This window comes from Cyanistes caeruleus, chromosome 13 (genome assembly GCF_971803275.1).
Source record: "Cyanistes caeruleus chromosome 13, bCyaCae1.hap1.1, whole genome shotgun sequence".
Classification (NCBI taxonomy): domain Eukaryota; kingdom Metazoa; phylum Chordata; class Aves; order Passeriformes; family Paridae; genus Cyanistes; species Cyanistes caeruleus.
Window position 1 is genome coordinate 10,736,181 of NC_141713.1, and position 15,554 is coordinate 10,751,734.

General features: G+C 38.8%; 1 protein-coding gene and 1 long non-coding RNA gene across 7 annotated transcripts in view; one reads left to right on the top strand and one right to left on the bottom strand.

Moving 5' to 3' along the window:
- LOC111934118 (uncharacterized) overlaps positions 1–15,554 on the top strand; it is a 54,744-nt gene that overhangs the window by 25,746 nt on the left and 13,444 nt on the right. Inside the window, exons 4-12 of one of the 3 annotated variants that reach the window (XR_015275617.1) lie at positions 6,565–7,023; positions 7,109–7,209; positions 7,525–7,644; positions 9,533–9,649; positions 10,475–10,597; positions 11,150–11,337; positions 11,797–11,938; positions 12,847–13,002; positions 14,389–14,567. This is a non-coding gene — a long non-coding RNA (uncharacterized LOC111934118). Of the gene's footprint in view, positions 1–6,564; positions 7,024–7,108; positions 7,210–7,524; positions 7,645–9,532; positions 9,650–10,474; positions 10,598–11,149; positions 11,338–11,796; positions 11,939–12,846; positions 13,003–14,388; positions 14,799–15,554 lie in introns of those variants that run through there. The other 2 variants (XR_015275616.1, XR_015275618.1) reach the window with 2 other exon arrangements.
- The window catches only part of SLC12A1 (solute carrier family 12 member 1), a 47,464-nt gene that overhangs the window by 20,481 nt on the left and 11,429 nt on the right, over positions 1–15,554 (bottom strand). For 2 of the 4 annotated variants that reach the window (XM_023934000.2, XM_023934001.2), the window contains exons 5-15: positions 14,843–14,938; positions 13,395–13,534; positions 12,824–12,934; positions 11,761–11,872; positions 11,144–11,271; positions 8,332–8,416; positions 5,856–6,007; positions 4,154–4,261; positions 3,273–3,396; positions 2,266–2,367; positions 263–418 (exon numbers count right to left, since the gene is read on the bottom strand). In XM_023934000.2, coding sequence (XP_023789768.1) covers positions 263–418; positions 2,266–2,367; positions 3,273–3,396; positions 4,154–4,261; positions 5,856–6,007; positions 8,332–8,416; positions 11,144–11,271; positions 11,761–11,872; positions 12,824–12,934; positions 13,395–13,534; positions 14,843–14,938 — 1,314 coding nt within the window. Of the gene's footprint in view, positions 1–262; positions 419–2,265; positions 2,368–3,272; positions 3,397–4,153; positions 4,262–5,855; positions 6,008–8,331; positions 8,417–11,143; positions 11,272–11,760; positions 11,873–12,823; positions 12,935–13,394; positions 13,535–14,116; positions 14,213–14,842; positions 14,939–15,554 lie in introns of all 4 variants that reach the window. The other 2 variants (XM_086848389.1, XM_086848388.1) reach the window with 2 other exon arrangements.

A 15,554-nucleotide genomic window follows, 5' to 3' on the forward strand; every position in this document is an offset into this window, starting at 1 on the left:
ATGTGGTGGGAATAAACCAGTCTGCTGGAATGTTTACAGAAAACCCTGAACCGCACTTGAAGTGCTTGTTAAACAGACAGTCACCAGACTATCAACTTCATCTATATTATATAAAGTGGAATTTAATGGGATGCTTCAGACTTCCCTCTAAATAGAGATAGCACAAAAAAATATTTCTAATTCTGTTAGCAGAATTAATTTCTTTAAAATCCAGTCTAGCAGCAAAACATATGCATGTAATAATAGTGGGGTTTGGCCTTACCTGGCTTCTTATATGTTACATAAATATATAGGAAGAGCTCAATGGCATAAGTGATGAGAGCTGCCCACCAGTTGATGACAAACATCACCCCGCAGCACAGCAGGGCTCCAAAAAGTGACACCCACATGTTATAATATCTGAATGCAGGTCTCCAACCTGTTCAAAGAGAATTGAGGAAATTGGAAGAGCATGAAATATATTGATATCATGGTAATCCATGATTATTGTGCATAAAATCCCATGCACAGTTTGTTACAGGCTCTGTCAGAAGGAGACATATCTGTAAATTCTTAGGCACCATGTGTACAGATACTTTCAGGTGTTGGCTAATGTAGCTTTCAGTTTATAGAATACTGAGTTTTACAGGCCTTCTGCTGCTCTCTTTCCTACTGCTTTGTTCAGGCTGGCTTTGAGTAGCTATTCTGTTTATATGTAATTTTGCAAAATTAAAGTTTACTGGTTCAGAATATTTCAGAACATCAGAAGGTTTACCTGTAACTCCAGATAATTGATGACTGTGTACTTTTGATGCATATAAACAGAACTCTATTGATAGCTAAACACTTCCTGAGAGGAGTGTTTATCCCAACACTGTAAGTGCACCTGTCTTAAACTTGGAAATTGCCGAGTCTTGTGGCAGAAAAATAAAATCATCTGCAATTGACTTTAAAAAGATATTATTCCTGCTGCTCTTCAGCTGCACTACGGATTCCATCCCCTGCTACCAATTAAAATGATGAGGCAAGCACTGAGCCTTCATGGTTTGCAGATCTCTGCCAGGTGTTCTACAGAGCAGATTTTGGAGAGGGGAAAAACACAGAAGATACAAGAGGCTGAGCAACCCTATCTTGGATCATCTTTATAATGAGGGAATGGGAAGGACCTGCTGGGAAGAAATTGTCTGTCCTGCAGCCTTGCAATTATTATAATCTATCATTGTGAATTGGCAAAAATTAACTGGAGGAAATGAGAAAAGAAAAATGGCTGAAGTTCTGACTGAAATGTTAAATAGTGGCAGAGTAGAGTCAGATGTATGGAGATGAAATCTATAGAGGTAATTGTCACTCAGCTCCAAGGCCATATGGAGCAGATCTGCATTTGTTCAGCTCTGCAGGTAATTAGCAGAAGTGCTCATCTTTTCTGCCCTCTAAACAAATGGCACTGTGCAGATCTATAGGAAGGAAGTTGATGCAGGCATTTCTGTCAGTATTGCAGTTTCTTCACAATGGAAATCAAAAATGTGTTCCTTGCTCCTTGAGTTGAATAATTAATTCATAGAAGCAGGAAATTGTCTTTCCTGTGTGCTAAACCAGTGTTGCTCAGCTGATTGACTTTATTCCTGAAGGTGTCACCCCTTCATGAGATGGTGAGAATCATTCTGCTGTGGCAATGCACAAGTCTGACAAGCCAGAATGTTCCTTTGCTGCAAATGTAGAGGGAGGATCTCAAGTTACCCCTGAACAGGACCTCATTGTGCTTCACAACTGTGCTTTACAATTCTGCTTCCAGGCACACAGCAGAGTTGTGCTGGTGCTGTTTGATGGACCTTCTCTTGCTCTACTCGTTCCCCTCCAGGCAGCATCACTTGTAGCACTGTTACTGTGCTTAGGAATCTCCCCGTACATTTTGCTGTAGGTTTGGAGAAGGGAGTGATGACTCCCCACTATACCTTGCTTGCTTCATTGGCCAGAGTTGGCATAAGCTTTTACCCACACGCTTTTTAATAGTGAGGGGAAAAAATGCCAGCTTGAGGAAAGTTGTTTTTTCTCCAGTGGGATGCACCAAAGCCTTTCTCATCCTGTACAACTGTAGGCATTGTAAGGACTAGGGCTGTTATTTTTATCGTTTGGAGTTAAATAAAATGCCATCACATTCAATAAGACATCAGCTCACATAACTTAGATACTCTACACATACTGCAATTTTCTCAGACATACAGTCTAAAGCTTCCAGAGATCAGACTATAAGGCCTGTATTTAAATCACTGCTGAATGCAGACTCACCTGGAGATTTTGCATATGAGGCATGAAAGCAGGAGAAATTAATCAAAGCGTATGAAGCCAGGAAGAAATTGGAGATGATGGGAGCAATGGTATTCAGTTCAGCTGCAAGACACATACACAAGTCATACAGAGGCACCAGTTTCCTGGACTGTTGGCTAGCTGTTTCCTGATGATGCATTAGATCTGAACATCATCTGCATTTATCATCCATGGAGAGTTTGGGTATTTTCCTGCCTTACTAAGGCCACCTTGATCTACCTTCATCCATATGAATTATGCCTGCTAATCCTGATTTTAATAATATTATGTGCTATGCAGTGTTATACTTGATACTGTGATTCAGCATAGTGTCTTTTAATTATGTAGATCTGATGTAAAGTTCAGAATTTTAAATACATAATTGACAGGATGGATGCATTAAAAAAAATATTTGTAGTTAGTTGCAACTTAGTGGGAATCTGAACTCTCTACTAGACATCCTATTTAGTAGTGTAAGACAGGTTGAATTTCTAATCTAGGAAAAACTGATTTAACAGTCCCTGCACTCCTAAATGTGGTACCTGGGATTTTCTTTCATTATTGCTGGTAAACTAGGATTTGCTTTGGAGCTGATGGTGGGAAAGACTTGGTCAGAATAGGCTTCCTAATTATCTCCAAATTACCTCAGAGTTATGTGCAATATAAACTGGAAAACCATTTTCAAAGATTGTGACTTATCTGATAGAGTTCTAAGCACTGCCCTCTTCCAGCAGAGTGAACAGGAATAGGAGCTACTCCACATCTTGGAAAATGAGGCGGTGGTGGTGGTGGTAAGTCACTGGAATCACTGCTGGTTTCTTTTTGCTTTCATTAGGAATAATGCAGTTGCTACCAGGACTTGGAGTATGCTTATGTCAGAGCTTACCCAACTGGAAATTTTTCAAACCGCAGCTCCTAATTGTATTATAGTATCAGTTTGTATAATTTCAGAACATGACACTATAGTAGCTGTGTAACATTATACAAACCAATCAAAATGAATGCCATGGCAATCACGAAAGTGAGGACATATCCCCTGATAGGCTCGTTATTTTTTCCGTATCCTTTGGCAAAGAATTCTAGCCCTTTGTAGACGTTGTCCTTGCAAAGAGCCTGGTAAGAAAATCAGCACATAATTCTATTAAGCAGCACTTTCTTGTACCAGAAGTCACTGTCTGTGAGTGGCAGCTTGCTAGGCTTTTGCTAAACAAAAGTCTGTCTTTAGTGCTTCAAGTACATCAACTGCTGTGGCAACATTTAAAAAAGGTGATAACACAATATGCTACTATGTTATTATGTCATGGGAAATGAAATTACAGACATGTAATACTTATTCAGTGCTTTAAAATAAAAAGGTAATTAAATAGCTAAATAGAATCTAGATTGGGAGAAGTTGAAGCATAAATCAGTGGCTTGATGTAATTTGTACAGGTTATCTCTCCCATGCCTTCTGCTCCCAGTCTGTCCACACTGCTGCTGCCCAGACAGCTTCTGGACAGCCTCTTAAGAGCACACCTGCCAGCACCTGAATCTTATGGACCTGAGGGTTCCTGCTGCTCTTGTGCATACAGGGTGGCTTTTTGTAAGATAGAAGTGATCCTGAAAGTACCCTTGAAGCTATTTATGACAGGCACATGAGTATCCCCTGCTTCTGCAGCAAAGCTGAGCTCTGACCAAAGGAACATTATCACCCTTTTGTGATGATAAGACCTGTCTTTTTCTGCTGAAAAACATTCTACATATTGCTTTCTCTGTCTCTTCCTGCTACATGTGTCAGTGTTGTTTAAATATACATTACATTTGGCACACAAAGTTCAACTTTGTCTCTGGAGTAAAACCAAGTATAAGGAAATGGATAGTTTAATTTTACCTGGAAAACTTTGGGTGCGCTGACAAGAGATGCTAGAGCTGATGACAGAGTAGCTGAGAAGATGCCAGCTGTGATGAGAGGACCAAAGCCAGACACCATGCTCATCACCTTTAGGAAAAAAATGAAGGTAAAAAGAATAGGCTTGCATTTGGATGCACTTTCTAATGACAAATCCATCTAAGTGCTCTCTGTGTCTCTGCTTTTCATGGTTCTAAATTTAATCTGCTACAAACAGTACTATTATTTCTGATTTAGTTAAAAGGAATGGAGGCAAAGCCAAACTTTTATTCAAATATGCAGCTGTCTGCTGGGGCAGATGAGTACTCTGTGAGATTTCCTCACTGCCTTTGCTAACTGATTGCTATATGTAAAAACCTCTACTTGATGAGTAAATAGTCAGCTTATGGACAAGAAAATGGCAGCAAAAAGCACCGATGTATTAAATGTGGTTGGAGGCACTTTATTTTCTGTGTTTGTTTTTTTCCCCTTGATTATTTAATATGGCTAAAAATAAGAGAAAATGCCTGGTGGTGCTGATGTAACTGCAGTGCTGCAAACAGTAATGATGGTCACTGTCAGGCCTCCCTCAGCCCTCCCAGGAGTGCTGGACTGGCCTCTGTGACCACTGAAGTGAAAGGGTTTTTGAGAAGCACCTGACAAGGAGACTAAAAGATGGATGGATGTGATTGGTGGTGTGTGGGCAGTACTTCAGGAAAGAAACCAGTGAATCCTGAAGATTTGTCAGATGCAGTCATACTGTTTTCTAGCTCTAGCCTGGCAGGAGTAAATGCAAGAAGTGAAAGTTTGGCTGGCTGTAGGGAGGTCATGATTTTAAGGAGTGCCCTGAGTGTGTGCAGCTGAACTGAGGTGGGAGTAAAGATGGTAAATTATCAAGGAAAGAAGGGAAAGTAGTCTATGAAAGGGACAGCATACCCCTTTCAAGGTGGTTACCCAGCCCTGTCATTTAGCTGAGCCAGCTGGGAATAAAGCGAGTGACTTTAAAAGCTACAAATGACTTGTTGAAAAGCATGTGCAGGTGGGTGGTGAATTCTTCTCGCTGGCCATGAAGCACAGGGGCTGAACAGAGATCTGGGACCTGTGGTTGTCAGGCTGCAGAACTGCTTTACTTTGATGCTTAGCCTAAGCTGTATTTTGAAGAATAAAAATGGCAGAGAGGCTCTCTCTGGCCTAGGAGAAAGACTCCATTACTTCTCACTTGATTTTTCACTCTACTATTTTTGGATACTTTTTTTTAAGAAGTCAGGACTCTGGTTTTTGTACTGTGACACAACCCTTTAACTGTGGCCACAGCACCCCTGAGGTAAAATCACAACCATGTGTCAAGAGCAGTGAGGTGAGTTCCTCATCTAACAAGAGTTCCTGAGGTCCCTGTTAAGTCTGGGCTTTCAGTTTGAAGATGTTACAACATATACTGCTGCATGGTACTTGTTAAAAGAGGAGATAAAGGCCTTACCAGAGTGTTAGTAAGGCTAGTGATGGGCAGTGTAAAGGTAAATGTGCAATGCAGGGGATTTTTGCCTTTCATCATTCCTTCCATCATAGTTTACTTTTTTAGATAAAATTGGTTGTCCTGTTGTAGTTGTCTGCAAATAATGGTTGTACTTATTGAATGTTTGTACTTATGTATTCATGTATAGCTTATTATGCTAATATATGCTAATACATATTATCTCACTAAAACCTGAAAATTATTCATCAGCCCATAATCACATGGCTGACTTGCACATCTGGAAAAATCATAGCCTAGGCCACAGGCAGATGATCCATTGCAGCTCATTCCAGGTACAATTGTATCATTTACGTTCCCAGTAGCATCTCGTACAACACAGGAGGCTGTGGAAACAATGATATATTTTTATTTTTCTTCCTTGTGACATTGAAAGAATGTTCTTACCACATTTTGACTCATAAACTGCACACTTTTTGTACAACTGGTGCCCTTAGACTCATCCCAAGGAGCAACATTTCATGTTGGGCAGGGATTGCCTCCCCGTATTGTGACTGAGTTTCTCACGGTCCTTGTAAAGAAATCTTTGCGTCTGTTACTTTTAAAATAATCAGCCACTTAACTCATATTCCTGAGATTAGAGACCCAGACAGAGATCAACAATCAATTGACTAAATCAGAAGTCTTTTGTTTTCCTGTTATCACTTTTAAAAGTGCCAGTATTCAGAGCAAACAGATCAGTGAGGCTTTTAGGTCTAGCCATACCCTTTTTCTGTTTAACAAGGGCACAAAATTACTTTAGAGACCAGATCCTCAGCTGTTCAGGTTGTCATAGCCCTGCTGACACCAATATGATGAGAAAAACTTTGAACAGGAAAAGTTACCTATATTATTTTTGTGTTTATTAATATTTATGTTGGTTTTTATTTTTCTTATGTCCTAGGGTGACTTTACGATGCTGGTATCCCAAATCATCTGTTCTGTTTATGCTGGATATTAAGTTCTACACCTTTAAGACTGGTTCCAAGAGCAAAGGGAGGGAAAGAAGTGCGCAGTTTGTGTTCAGAAATGGCACTCCTCCATGTTCTGCTCTGGACTGTGTTGTTTGCAGCACAGACAGACTGTGGGACAGAGCTCTCCTTTGCTTTTTAGTTAGGTCTTTTTTTTCAGCTAGCTGAGGCAGAGAAGTTCCCCAGGCTGTGGCTTTTCTTTTTCTTGGATCTTTTTAAACCTGCTCTGGACTGAAAACCCAGGCAAACACTGGGAGCTCACCCCTGGGGCCCGCCAGGCCCAGGATGGGGCAGTTTCTGGTGCAGAAGGGACTGGTAAGAGACTGAGAGAGCCGAGCTATACCCCACAAAAATGACTTTCTGAATTTGCCATCTCTTCAGAACAGCAAGAGGTTTGATTGTTTAATATTATTTATTTGTTATGCTTGTGAATACTTTGCTTGTTAAATAAGAAAGTTTTTCCATTTTTCTCCAAAGAAATCTTTTCTGGAACCAGCTGGGAGAGGGGCCACTTAAATCTGCTTTCTGGAGGGACCCCTTTGGAAGTTTCCTCAAAAATTTGCCCTAAACCACAAGAAGTGAGAAGAAACTTAGGAAGTGTTGATCTCAATATTTTTAGTGGCCAAAATGTAAATTTATATGATGTCTTCAAATTTGTCAAAAACAATAAGAGTCCCAAAATATCCACTGGCTATTTAGGAAACTAACATGCAAACATGGGGGAAAAAAATAAAAATAAGTATTACACCAAAAAATGCACAGCTCTGAAGCTGAAATACAGCTACTGCTTGTGAGAGCAGAGCAATGTTCTCAAATTAGTACACCAACAATTTATAATATAAAGTGAATTTATAAAAGAAAGTGAAGAATGTCTACTTAAATTTTAATTGCAGGGGGAAATTTGATCCAAATAACACAATGTCCTGAGCTGAGGCTTGAGTCAAGTATTCTGCCTTATGCATTAAGTCCAAGAACCACAGAAGTTAAAGACTTGAGAGTCGTCTCCCAGAAAAGTGAGTTCTCTGCAGGGCTTTCTTGTGCTATTGAGGTATTTGATCATAAGAAAGAGTGTTGCTTACAACCCTCTTTCTTACAATACTATTAAATACAAATGGAAAATTATTTTTCTTGTCCAGAGATTTATTGCTTGTAATGAGAATTTTACTGCATAATCCTCCAACACAGTTCATGGCATCAGTACAGGCCTCCTTTTCACTCATGCTCATTTTGTTACCTCACATTCCACTACTGTAGAACATGTAGTTATGTAGTTTTTTTGAGACAGGCAACTGATTTCTGTCTTTGACATGTAATGTACAAAATGTGTGCGTTACCGTGCTCCTGTGATTCTCATGAGTGTTCAGTAAGAAGACACAGAAGCCATGTGAAATTTCAATGGGAAGCAGGAACAAAAGATAAACAGATTGATCAGAGGTTCCTTGGATCTTTATTATGCTTGTGTATACTATATGCTGGTGATCTTTGTCACTGAATCTTATGCAAAAATGGGGACTTTTGTTTCCATTGATTGCTGCTTTTATTAAACAACTGTTTTGGCATACAGTAAAATCAAAACTACTGTGTCTCTACATAATAAATCCATGACATGAAAAAGCAGTGAGGCTAATCATTCATTTGCATGCCAAGTTTTCAAACTTAACTGTACAAAAGAGGACATGAAGCATAGGTTCTGTACTTACCTGCACATATTGCAACAGCAATGTAAGCAATTGTGGTGATCAGAATGGCCAGCATTGTTCCCTGGGGTATGGCACTTTGTGGGTCCTTAAACAAAGCAGTGACAGGGAAACATTGTGAGTTTGTGTGCTGCAGCCTGATTGCATTTGCATGCTGGGAGTTCTACTACACTGTGGTATGAAGATACCCTAGAGAGCAGATTTTTATCACTCTGACCTGCGCCAGCAGGCAGACACAGAAATGCTTCTGTGGTGCAGCACTCCTACCCTGCACATAGTGAAGGATATTCTGCAGAGCAGAGCTCACATTTATAGCAACAGAAGGGTCCTGAGGTCTGCACTTCTTGAACTCCAAACTCTCTTTACATTGCATTTGGCTTTATTTTAATGTTTAATGATGTAGTGGGTAAATAGTTACTGAACCATCAGACTCTTGTGGATGACAAGATGGGACCATTTTTGGTTAATTGGTAAGATTGATATAGTCACCCTGTACAGAATACAGTACTTCTGTGCTTTGCCAGTAATTGTTAGCTGGGTCTTCACAACAGCTTTCTTACACTGTATTGACTTAATTTAGATAATTTAATGAGGCTGGGTTATAATGCTTACAGATTGGCCCACAACGGTATAATCTTTGATAATGCAATTGTAAATAAGAGTCGAAAGATCTGTACTGTATATTTTAAAAGGATTTTTAATGCTAGATAACCTTACAATTGTAAGGGTGTGTTTGTTTATGCTAGGAAGAATTTTTTATGAATTTTCTTCTTATGTTGGTTTAGCCTGGTTTTTTAAGTCAAAGATTTGCTGAATGGATTTTAAGTCACAGACTTTTTTGTAACTATGCTTGTTGCAGGGTAAAAAACCAAAATACAAATTTGGAGTTTATTGTGAAGCATGCATGAATTGCTTAACTGGATTAGTAATTAATATAATTTTTTAAATGAGGTAAGGATTTATTGAGCTGGAAAATAATTGTGGAGTCACTTTTCCTGCAACTGCAACCTCTGCCTTTGCACTCAGACTACAGTAACTTTATGCAGTTCTGATGTTCATGTTTTAGGTCATTGTTTTTGTGGAATCTTGTGGTTATCTTAAGCTCTGTAATATTACATCTTAAGGTTAAATCTTCTTACAGCTCAACAACTTTTCTGTTTTACGTTTTTAAAATTTAAACCCATATTTACTATGCTGTTAGCAGTTTAGGGGCTAAACCCCACTGAAGTCAGTAGGACGTCACTAGGAAGCTGTCCCTATAAGTAGGCTCTGGAGTAGGACACAACTTGAATGTGTAGTGGCTGCAGGAGCACAGACAAAGGTATTTGTAACAAATTCTAAAGAAAGTTCAATTTTACTGTAAAGTTTACAGTGTTTGAACACTCCTTAGCTTGTCTTTTAGATTCTGGAGAGGCTGGTTAATTTAATCAGACTTGTCTAATGCATCTAAACATGCTCAGTGGGGAATCTGCTGCCTGGAGGACTTGTTTACAGAAGTCCACTTATTGTGAGACTGAGACGACTGCAGAGATCCAACGGGAGAACTGCTTCCCTAGGTCTGCTCGCATTGTTTCAAGCAGCTGATGAAAGAAGTGCTGCTGCACTGGGAGTCTGCCATGCAGACAGAGCACCATATATGGCAAAAGAATTATTTTTGTTCGATAAAAGGATGGAGATTGTGTGAGGCTGGTGCAGTCTCACTGGGCAGAAGTACAATGGTTTTTGTTTTTTTAATTAAAAATGGAATCTCATTGACGCTATCAGTGGCTCAGTTTCCACGTATTTTCTCTGTGCTTGGCTTGTAAAGCAGTCCTCTGAAAACAAAGGGGCTGAGGCATGCAGCTCAGGGTGAGGAAGGGAAAGAAAATTGGCTCTCTGGGGTGGTAGGATCTGGTGAACTTGTGACTTCTGTGCCAGTACAGAAATAGTAGACCTTTAGTTGAATCCTTTAAGGTCTTCAAGGCAATGGATTTATAGGATAAGGCCAAATAACTTTATCTGACATGCTGGGGTTATCAAGCTGTGAGCCATGTCTTGTTGGTGAGGTTTTTTTTTCTTTATTTATTTTGGTTGTTTTTTGAGTGTTTTTGTCATGAAAACTGGAGGGCACTCAAAACTGATTTCTGTAATTTACCTGTATGTTTAGATACTGGAAATTTCATCCCCTATAACTGCTAAACTGCAAGAGGAGAATGGGGAACTGACAGAATGGCCACAGCATGACAACTGGGCACCCTTGGACCTCCTTTCCCTTTCTCTTCAGACTCTGGTTTGTTTTTTTGTCGCAGCTGCAAGCTTGCAGCTTTTTCTTTGAGCAGCAGTACTGACATGGGATTGGAACATACTTGCTTTCATTAAATGCACTGTTTGCTCTGCCCTTACTATGACCCTGAATACAAAAAGCTGGTCTCCACTGATTCTTGTGAGTACAAACATGAGCTTTCCAGGTATGCTTTTTGGGACAATGGTTGGATTGATGTTTACAAAAGATGAGCTCCAAGAGATACACACGTAATTTCTCTTATAGCATGTGCTGCTAATGGACCATTAATGATATATTATTATAGGTTATTGAAATATGCTTTTAAAAGATATAGCAACCCAAATCTAGCTAAAGTAATTTCTGTAAATACCCATAGTGCATTATGAGAGAATTTGTATGTATTTAAATAATAAGGCAGGTACTTAAAAGAGAGAGCTTTGCTTCCCAAATTAAGACATGATTTTGAACTGACTACAGTATTGATTCATTATTTGTTTTCTTGTTATTTTTTCCAACCTATGGCTAATATTATGAAGTTTATGAAATACATACTTTCAGATCTCCTGAGATATTGGCTCCTGCAAGAATGCCAGTGGCAGCTGGGAAAAAAATGGCAAACACCGAAAAAAATCCTTCTCCACTTCTGAAATCTGGTCCAAAGTTTTCTGCAAATATTGATGCTGCAAATATAAGTGAGAATGAAATGTAACAACAGGATTTGATTCCAAAGTTACTTAATGAAGGAGGTGAATAAGCCAGTCTTTCACATCTGGACAACTGGGTTTGAATCTGTCTCACATCACAAGCAAAGTGAATTTGATTTCCTTAGTTTGCTCCCCAGAAGGATGTGCTTGTCTGCATCTCAGAGCTACAGATCCATGTTGGAGTGACAGAAGTGTCACTGCAGCACTTGCTCTTAGCTGTGTGTTAAAAGTTTGTCTGTGCTCCACTGACGTATAAATTACTCAAGCTGCATCTTACTGTGGTGTCAGCTGCAGCAGCAGAGACAGACTCAAAATTAGAGATTAAATCCATTCCCTTTTTTTGCAAGCTCACTTAAACTTGGGCAGAAGATTCTGATCTTGTGATCTTTTTCAGTGGAATTCTTAGCTTACTATTAAGTCAAAAGAATGCAAACATAATTTTATGATAGGCAGAAGGTTGCTTACCTTGGTAATTAAAAAAGCCTCTCGCCTTCTTTTCAGTGTTGGTAGGAATGACTGTCCCAATAAAGAAGTTTGCAATGGCAACAAGGAGAACAATTAGAAGAATAACTTGAGCCTGTTAATAGAAACAAAAAGGTTCTCCTGTTGTTTTTAACTCTGTTGCTGTGGAGATAGCTATATAGTAAGTCATCTGTATCTGTTCCCTATAACAGGTTATTAATTTATATAGTTTTTGAAAATATCAGGAGTCAAGATAGCTGAATCAGCTAATGACTATAGCAGATACTTTTTACTAAGGGATTAATGAAATATAGTTATAATTTAATTTTAGGTTAGCTTCCTTACAAGAAAAGGCAAAATGAAGCAGCTAATGCATTAGTATTAAGTAGTATGAAGTACAAGACATTTTTATATTGTTATAAATTTATTTTAGTTGCAGGGGGTTGTCACTTCAAAGGTTAAAATATCAAATTATTTTCTGATCTCTTTTACAAGTTGTTCTAGTCTCCATCACAGCAAAAACAAGGGTGCTGTTGAATCTGTTTTCTGGACCTGATTTCGATAACTTCATTCCACTCTCTAAAGTATTTCCATTTGAATTTACATTCTGACCTTTTTTACAGGTGAAGGAATAGCAGAAATCGTTAGAGATTAAGGAATGGGTAACAAATAGAGCTCTTCTGCTGAGAAGGGCTTGAGAGAGTACAGTGATAAAACCATATATTGTTTTTGCTACTGTTTATTCTATCAAACTGCATCAAAAATAAGGGCAAAATGGGCACATAGCCAAAGCTCTAAATGATACCATGAATTGTAAAAATGTATAACCAAGTTGTCTGCAAAACCCAAACTTCTTTGCTTTTAAATGTATGTTCAAGGAAGAGTTTAGAGTAATTGTGCTTTCATTGAATGTAATGATTAAACTGTTACTGCTTTTAGAAAGATTAAGCATAAACTGAAACTGAGTGCTTTTGCAAATTCTATCTGTTGAATAGCATTCCTCACACACTAATGCTTTACAGCAGGTTAATATACTGCTTGCTTTTATATTCTTTTAAAAGTTTACCTTTGCTTCCCATTCCATGCCAGCAACAGAGATGCCGAGGAGACACACCACGGTGATGGTCCCTATGATTCTGATGTCGTTGGACTCGTCTACCATCAGTGTATCGCTCTCCTGAAAGTGGTTAGAAATGCTGTGAGAACCAGTCTTTCTCTGCCCAACTGGTGGGATCAAGTAACAAGGTGAGATAGAAAGCAGTGAGCTGTCAAAGTGTCAGAGATATATGAGACCAAGTGTTTGTATGTCATATTCCAGCTGGCTTCTTGCAGTTGCAGTTGCAGTTGGGGTTATTTTGCTGTCTGTTCCTATTCTGATTTTGAGAGTCTTGTCAAGAAATGTATTACATATATTCAAAAGGTAAAGATAATGAAAAAGCACTTTGCAGCATGTTTAGACAGACCAGCTTCTTCTCTGCTAAAGATGCCCCTCAAGTCTTAACTAAAACATATCACTACTTTATTCAAATACATTATGTAAAACAAACACCACCATCACCACCCCCCCCTAAAAAATAAAAGCCATGCAAAACAAAATAGAAGCAATTTCATCACATACATGAAATATCTATATTTACCTTAAGAAGTTCTACAACTGTTTCAGCAAATCCAACTACATACATGGCAACTGCCACTGCATTCGCAAAGGCAAAGATAAGTCCTATAGATCCACCAAACTCCGGGCCCAGGCTTCTTGAGATAAGATAGTATGCTCCACCTGCAGACAGAAATTATTGTTATTTCAGCACATCAAAACACTCAGCTTTTGCTTTTTTTTTTCTCCCCACATAACTGGTAGTGGAGAAATCTGTGCTTTTAATCTCACAAATATAATCAATCTTTGCCCTGCATTAATAGAGGACACTGCAAAAAAAGCAATGTGCTTTATACTGGTTCTGCCTTCAGATTTTTGGTATGCCTTTCTATTCCAGCAATCTTTTTAATGCATATTAGCATGCAAAAGTGGACCTTGTTATAATTTTTCATGATGCATGATACAGTAACACAAAGGAGAGAGAACTTCCAAAAATGTTCTAACTTACATGGATCTCTCCCAATGTTAACATGAAAGGTCACATTCTGTGGTACGTAAGTTCCTGCATCATAGTAATGCAGTGAATCTTTAACGTTTTCTGCATTAAATCTAGACATATTTCAATTTGCTTTTGATCCACTGGGAGCAATCACTGCAAATATAGATATTCTTTCTTTGCTTATAACACCGTTATCTCAAACCCATTTATTTTTCTAATTCAAATCTGCAGATTTTTGTATTTTTCATGAGATCGTATTCACTTACCTCCTCTTACTACTCCATTAGTGCAAATGGCAGACATGGAGATACCTGTCAATGTTGTTACTACTACACTCAGAGCAATAACTATGATTCCAAGACCTGAAAGATCCGAAAAAGAAAGCATATGCAAGTGTATTCCAGTACCTGTTGTGCTTTAGTGACGTAGTAAGAACTTTCCATTTTCCACAGGGCTTAGACCAGACCAGTTATAACTTAAAAGCTCTGAAATGCACCAAAACTTTGTATCACAAAATACCTGTCATGGACTTTTGCAGCCAAATGGTTTACCCGTCTTCCAAGGAGGGGCTGAAATGTAAGGAGTGTTATAAAGAAGGCATTAAACTGAAGATATCCGCTAATCTGCATCAGTCTTCAAAATGACAGGAAGAGATGTCTCAGTTTGTTGAAGAATGTCCAACCTGGAATGCTCTGAATAGGAAAGACTGGCTGAAAGGTAAAAAAACTCCATGAAAAGCCAGAACCATCCCTTGCTCAGCAGTTGGCAGGAACATCTGAAATGTACTTTTCAGACTGAACTGAAATCCGTGGCTTATTAGAAGTGACAGCTCAAACATGCCTTAAATTGTGATGAGAGGTGGCTAGAATTGTTACCTTCCAATTCCATTAGACGTGCCCTTTGGTTTATGGTCCCTCTGGTTCGTCTCATACGAAAATAATACCTAAATACCTTTTGGGGCTTGAAAGCATTAGTAACCCTAAGATTTTTACCTCCACGGACAAACCCATTAGTTGCTATTGCAGAAGTTGACAACCCAGTAATTGAGGTTACCATCGTGGCCAGAAGAATTATGATTACTCCAAGACCTGTTAGTAATAAGAAGATAAAATATTTTACTCATGTTCCATGTTTCCTACAAATCATTCTTTCTTTAAATTGAATTTTCAGGCCAGAATCAGAGCAATAAACTGAAAAGATGGTTTGTTCACCACTTGCAGCTTGCAGAACATTTTCATGAAGTCCATGTCACGATAGTAAATTATTCCCATAAGTCTTCAAGCAGTGATTCTTTCTGATAGGAGTACCCTGCCCAGGAATTCTTATGATTTCCAAAGGATGGAGGAAATAAACAAACAGGCATGCCTTGACATGGATGCTTATATCTACCTTTAACACACATGGCTGTTTAAATAAAGAAATAGACACATTAACCAGAGCTCTTGTAACAATGCTGTTTCTTTCATCAGTTGATTAAATGTTGAATCAGAGGAAGACTGACTGTATAGATTCATAATGCATGAGGACAAAGAGCCTGTCAGGCAGAGGGACAAGACCCGACTGGGAGCCTTCTACATCCTCACTTGCTAAACTATCAAGTGCTGGGCTTTCCCACCCTCTGCCCATTGGCCTCTGTCCCTGCAAAGAAAGTAGTTTTACTCTAACACAAAACAAACACTTGAAAATGGAAATACTGCTCTTCAG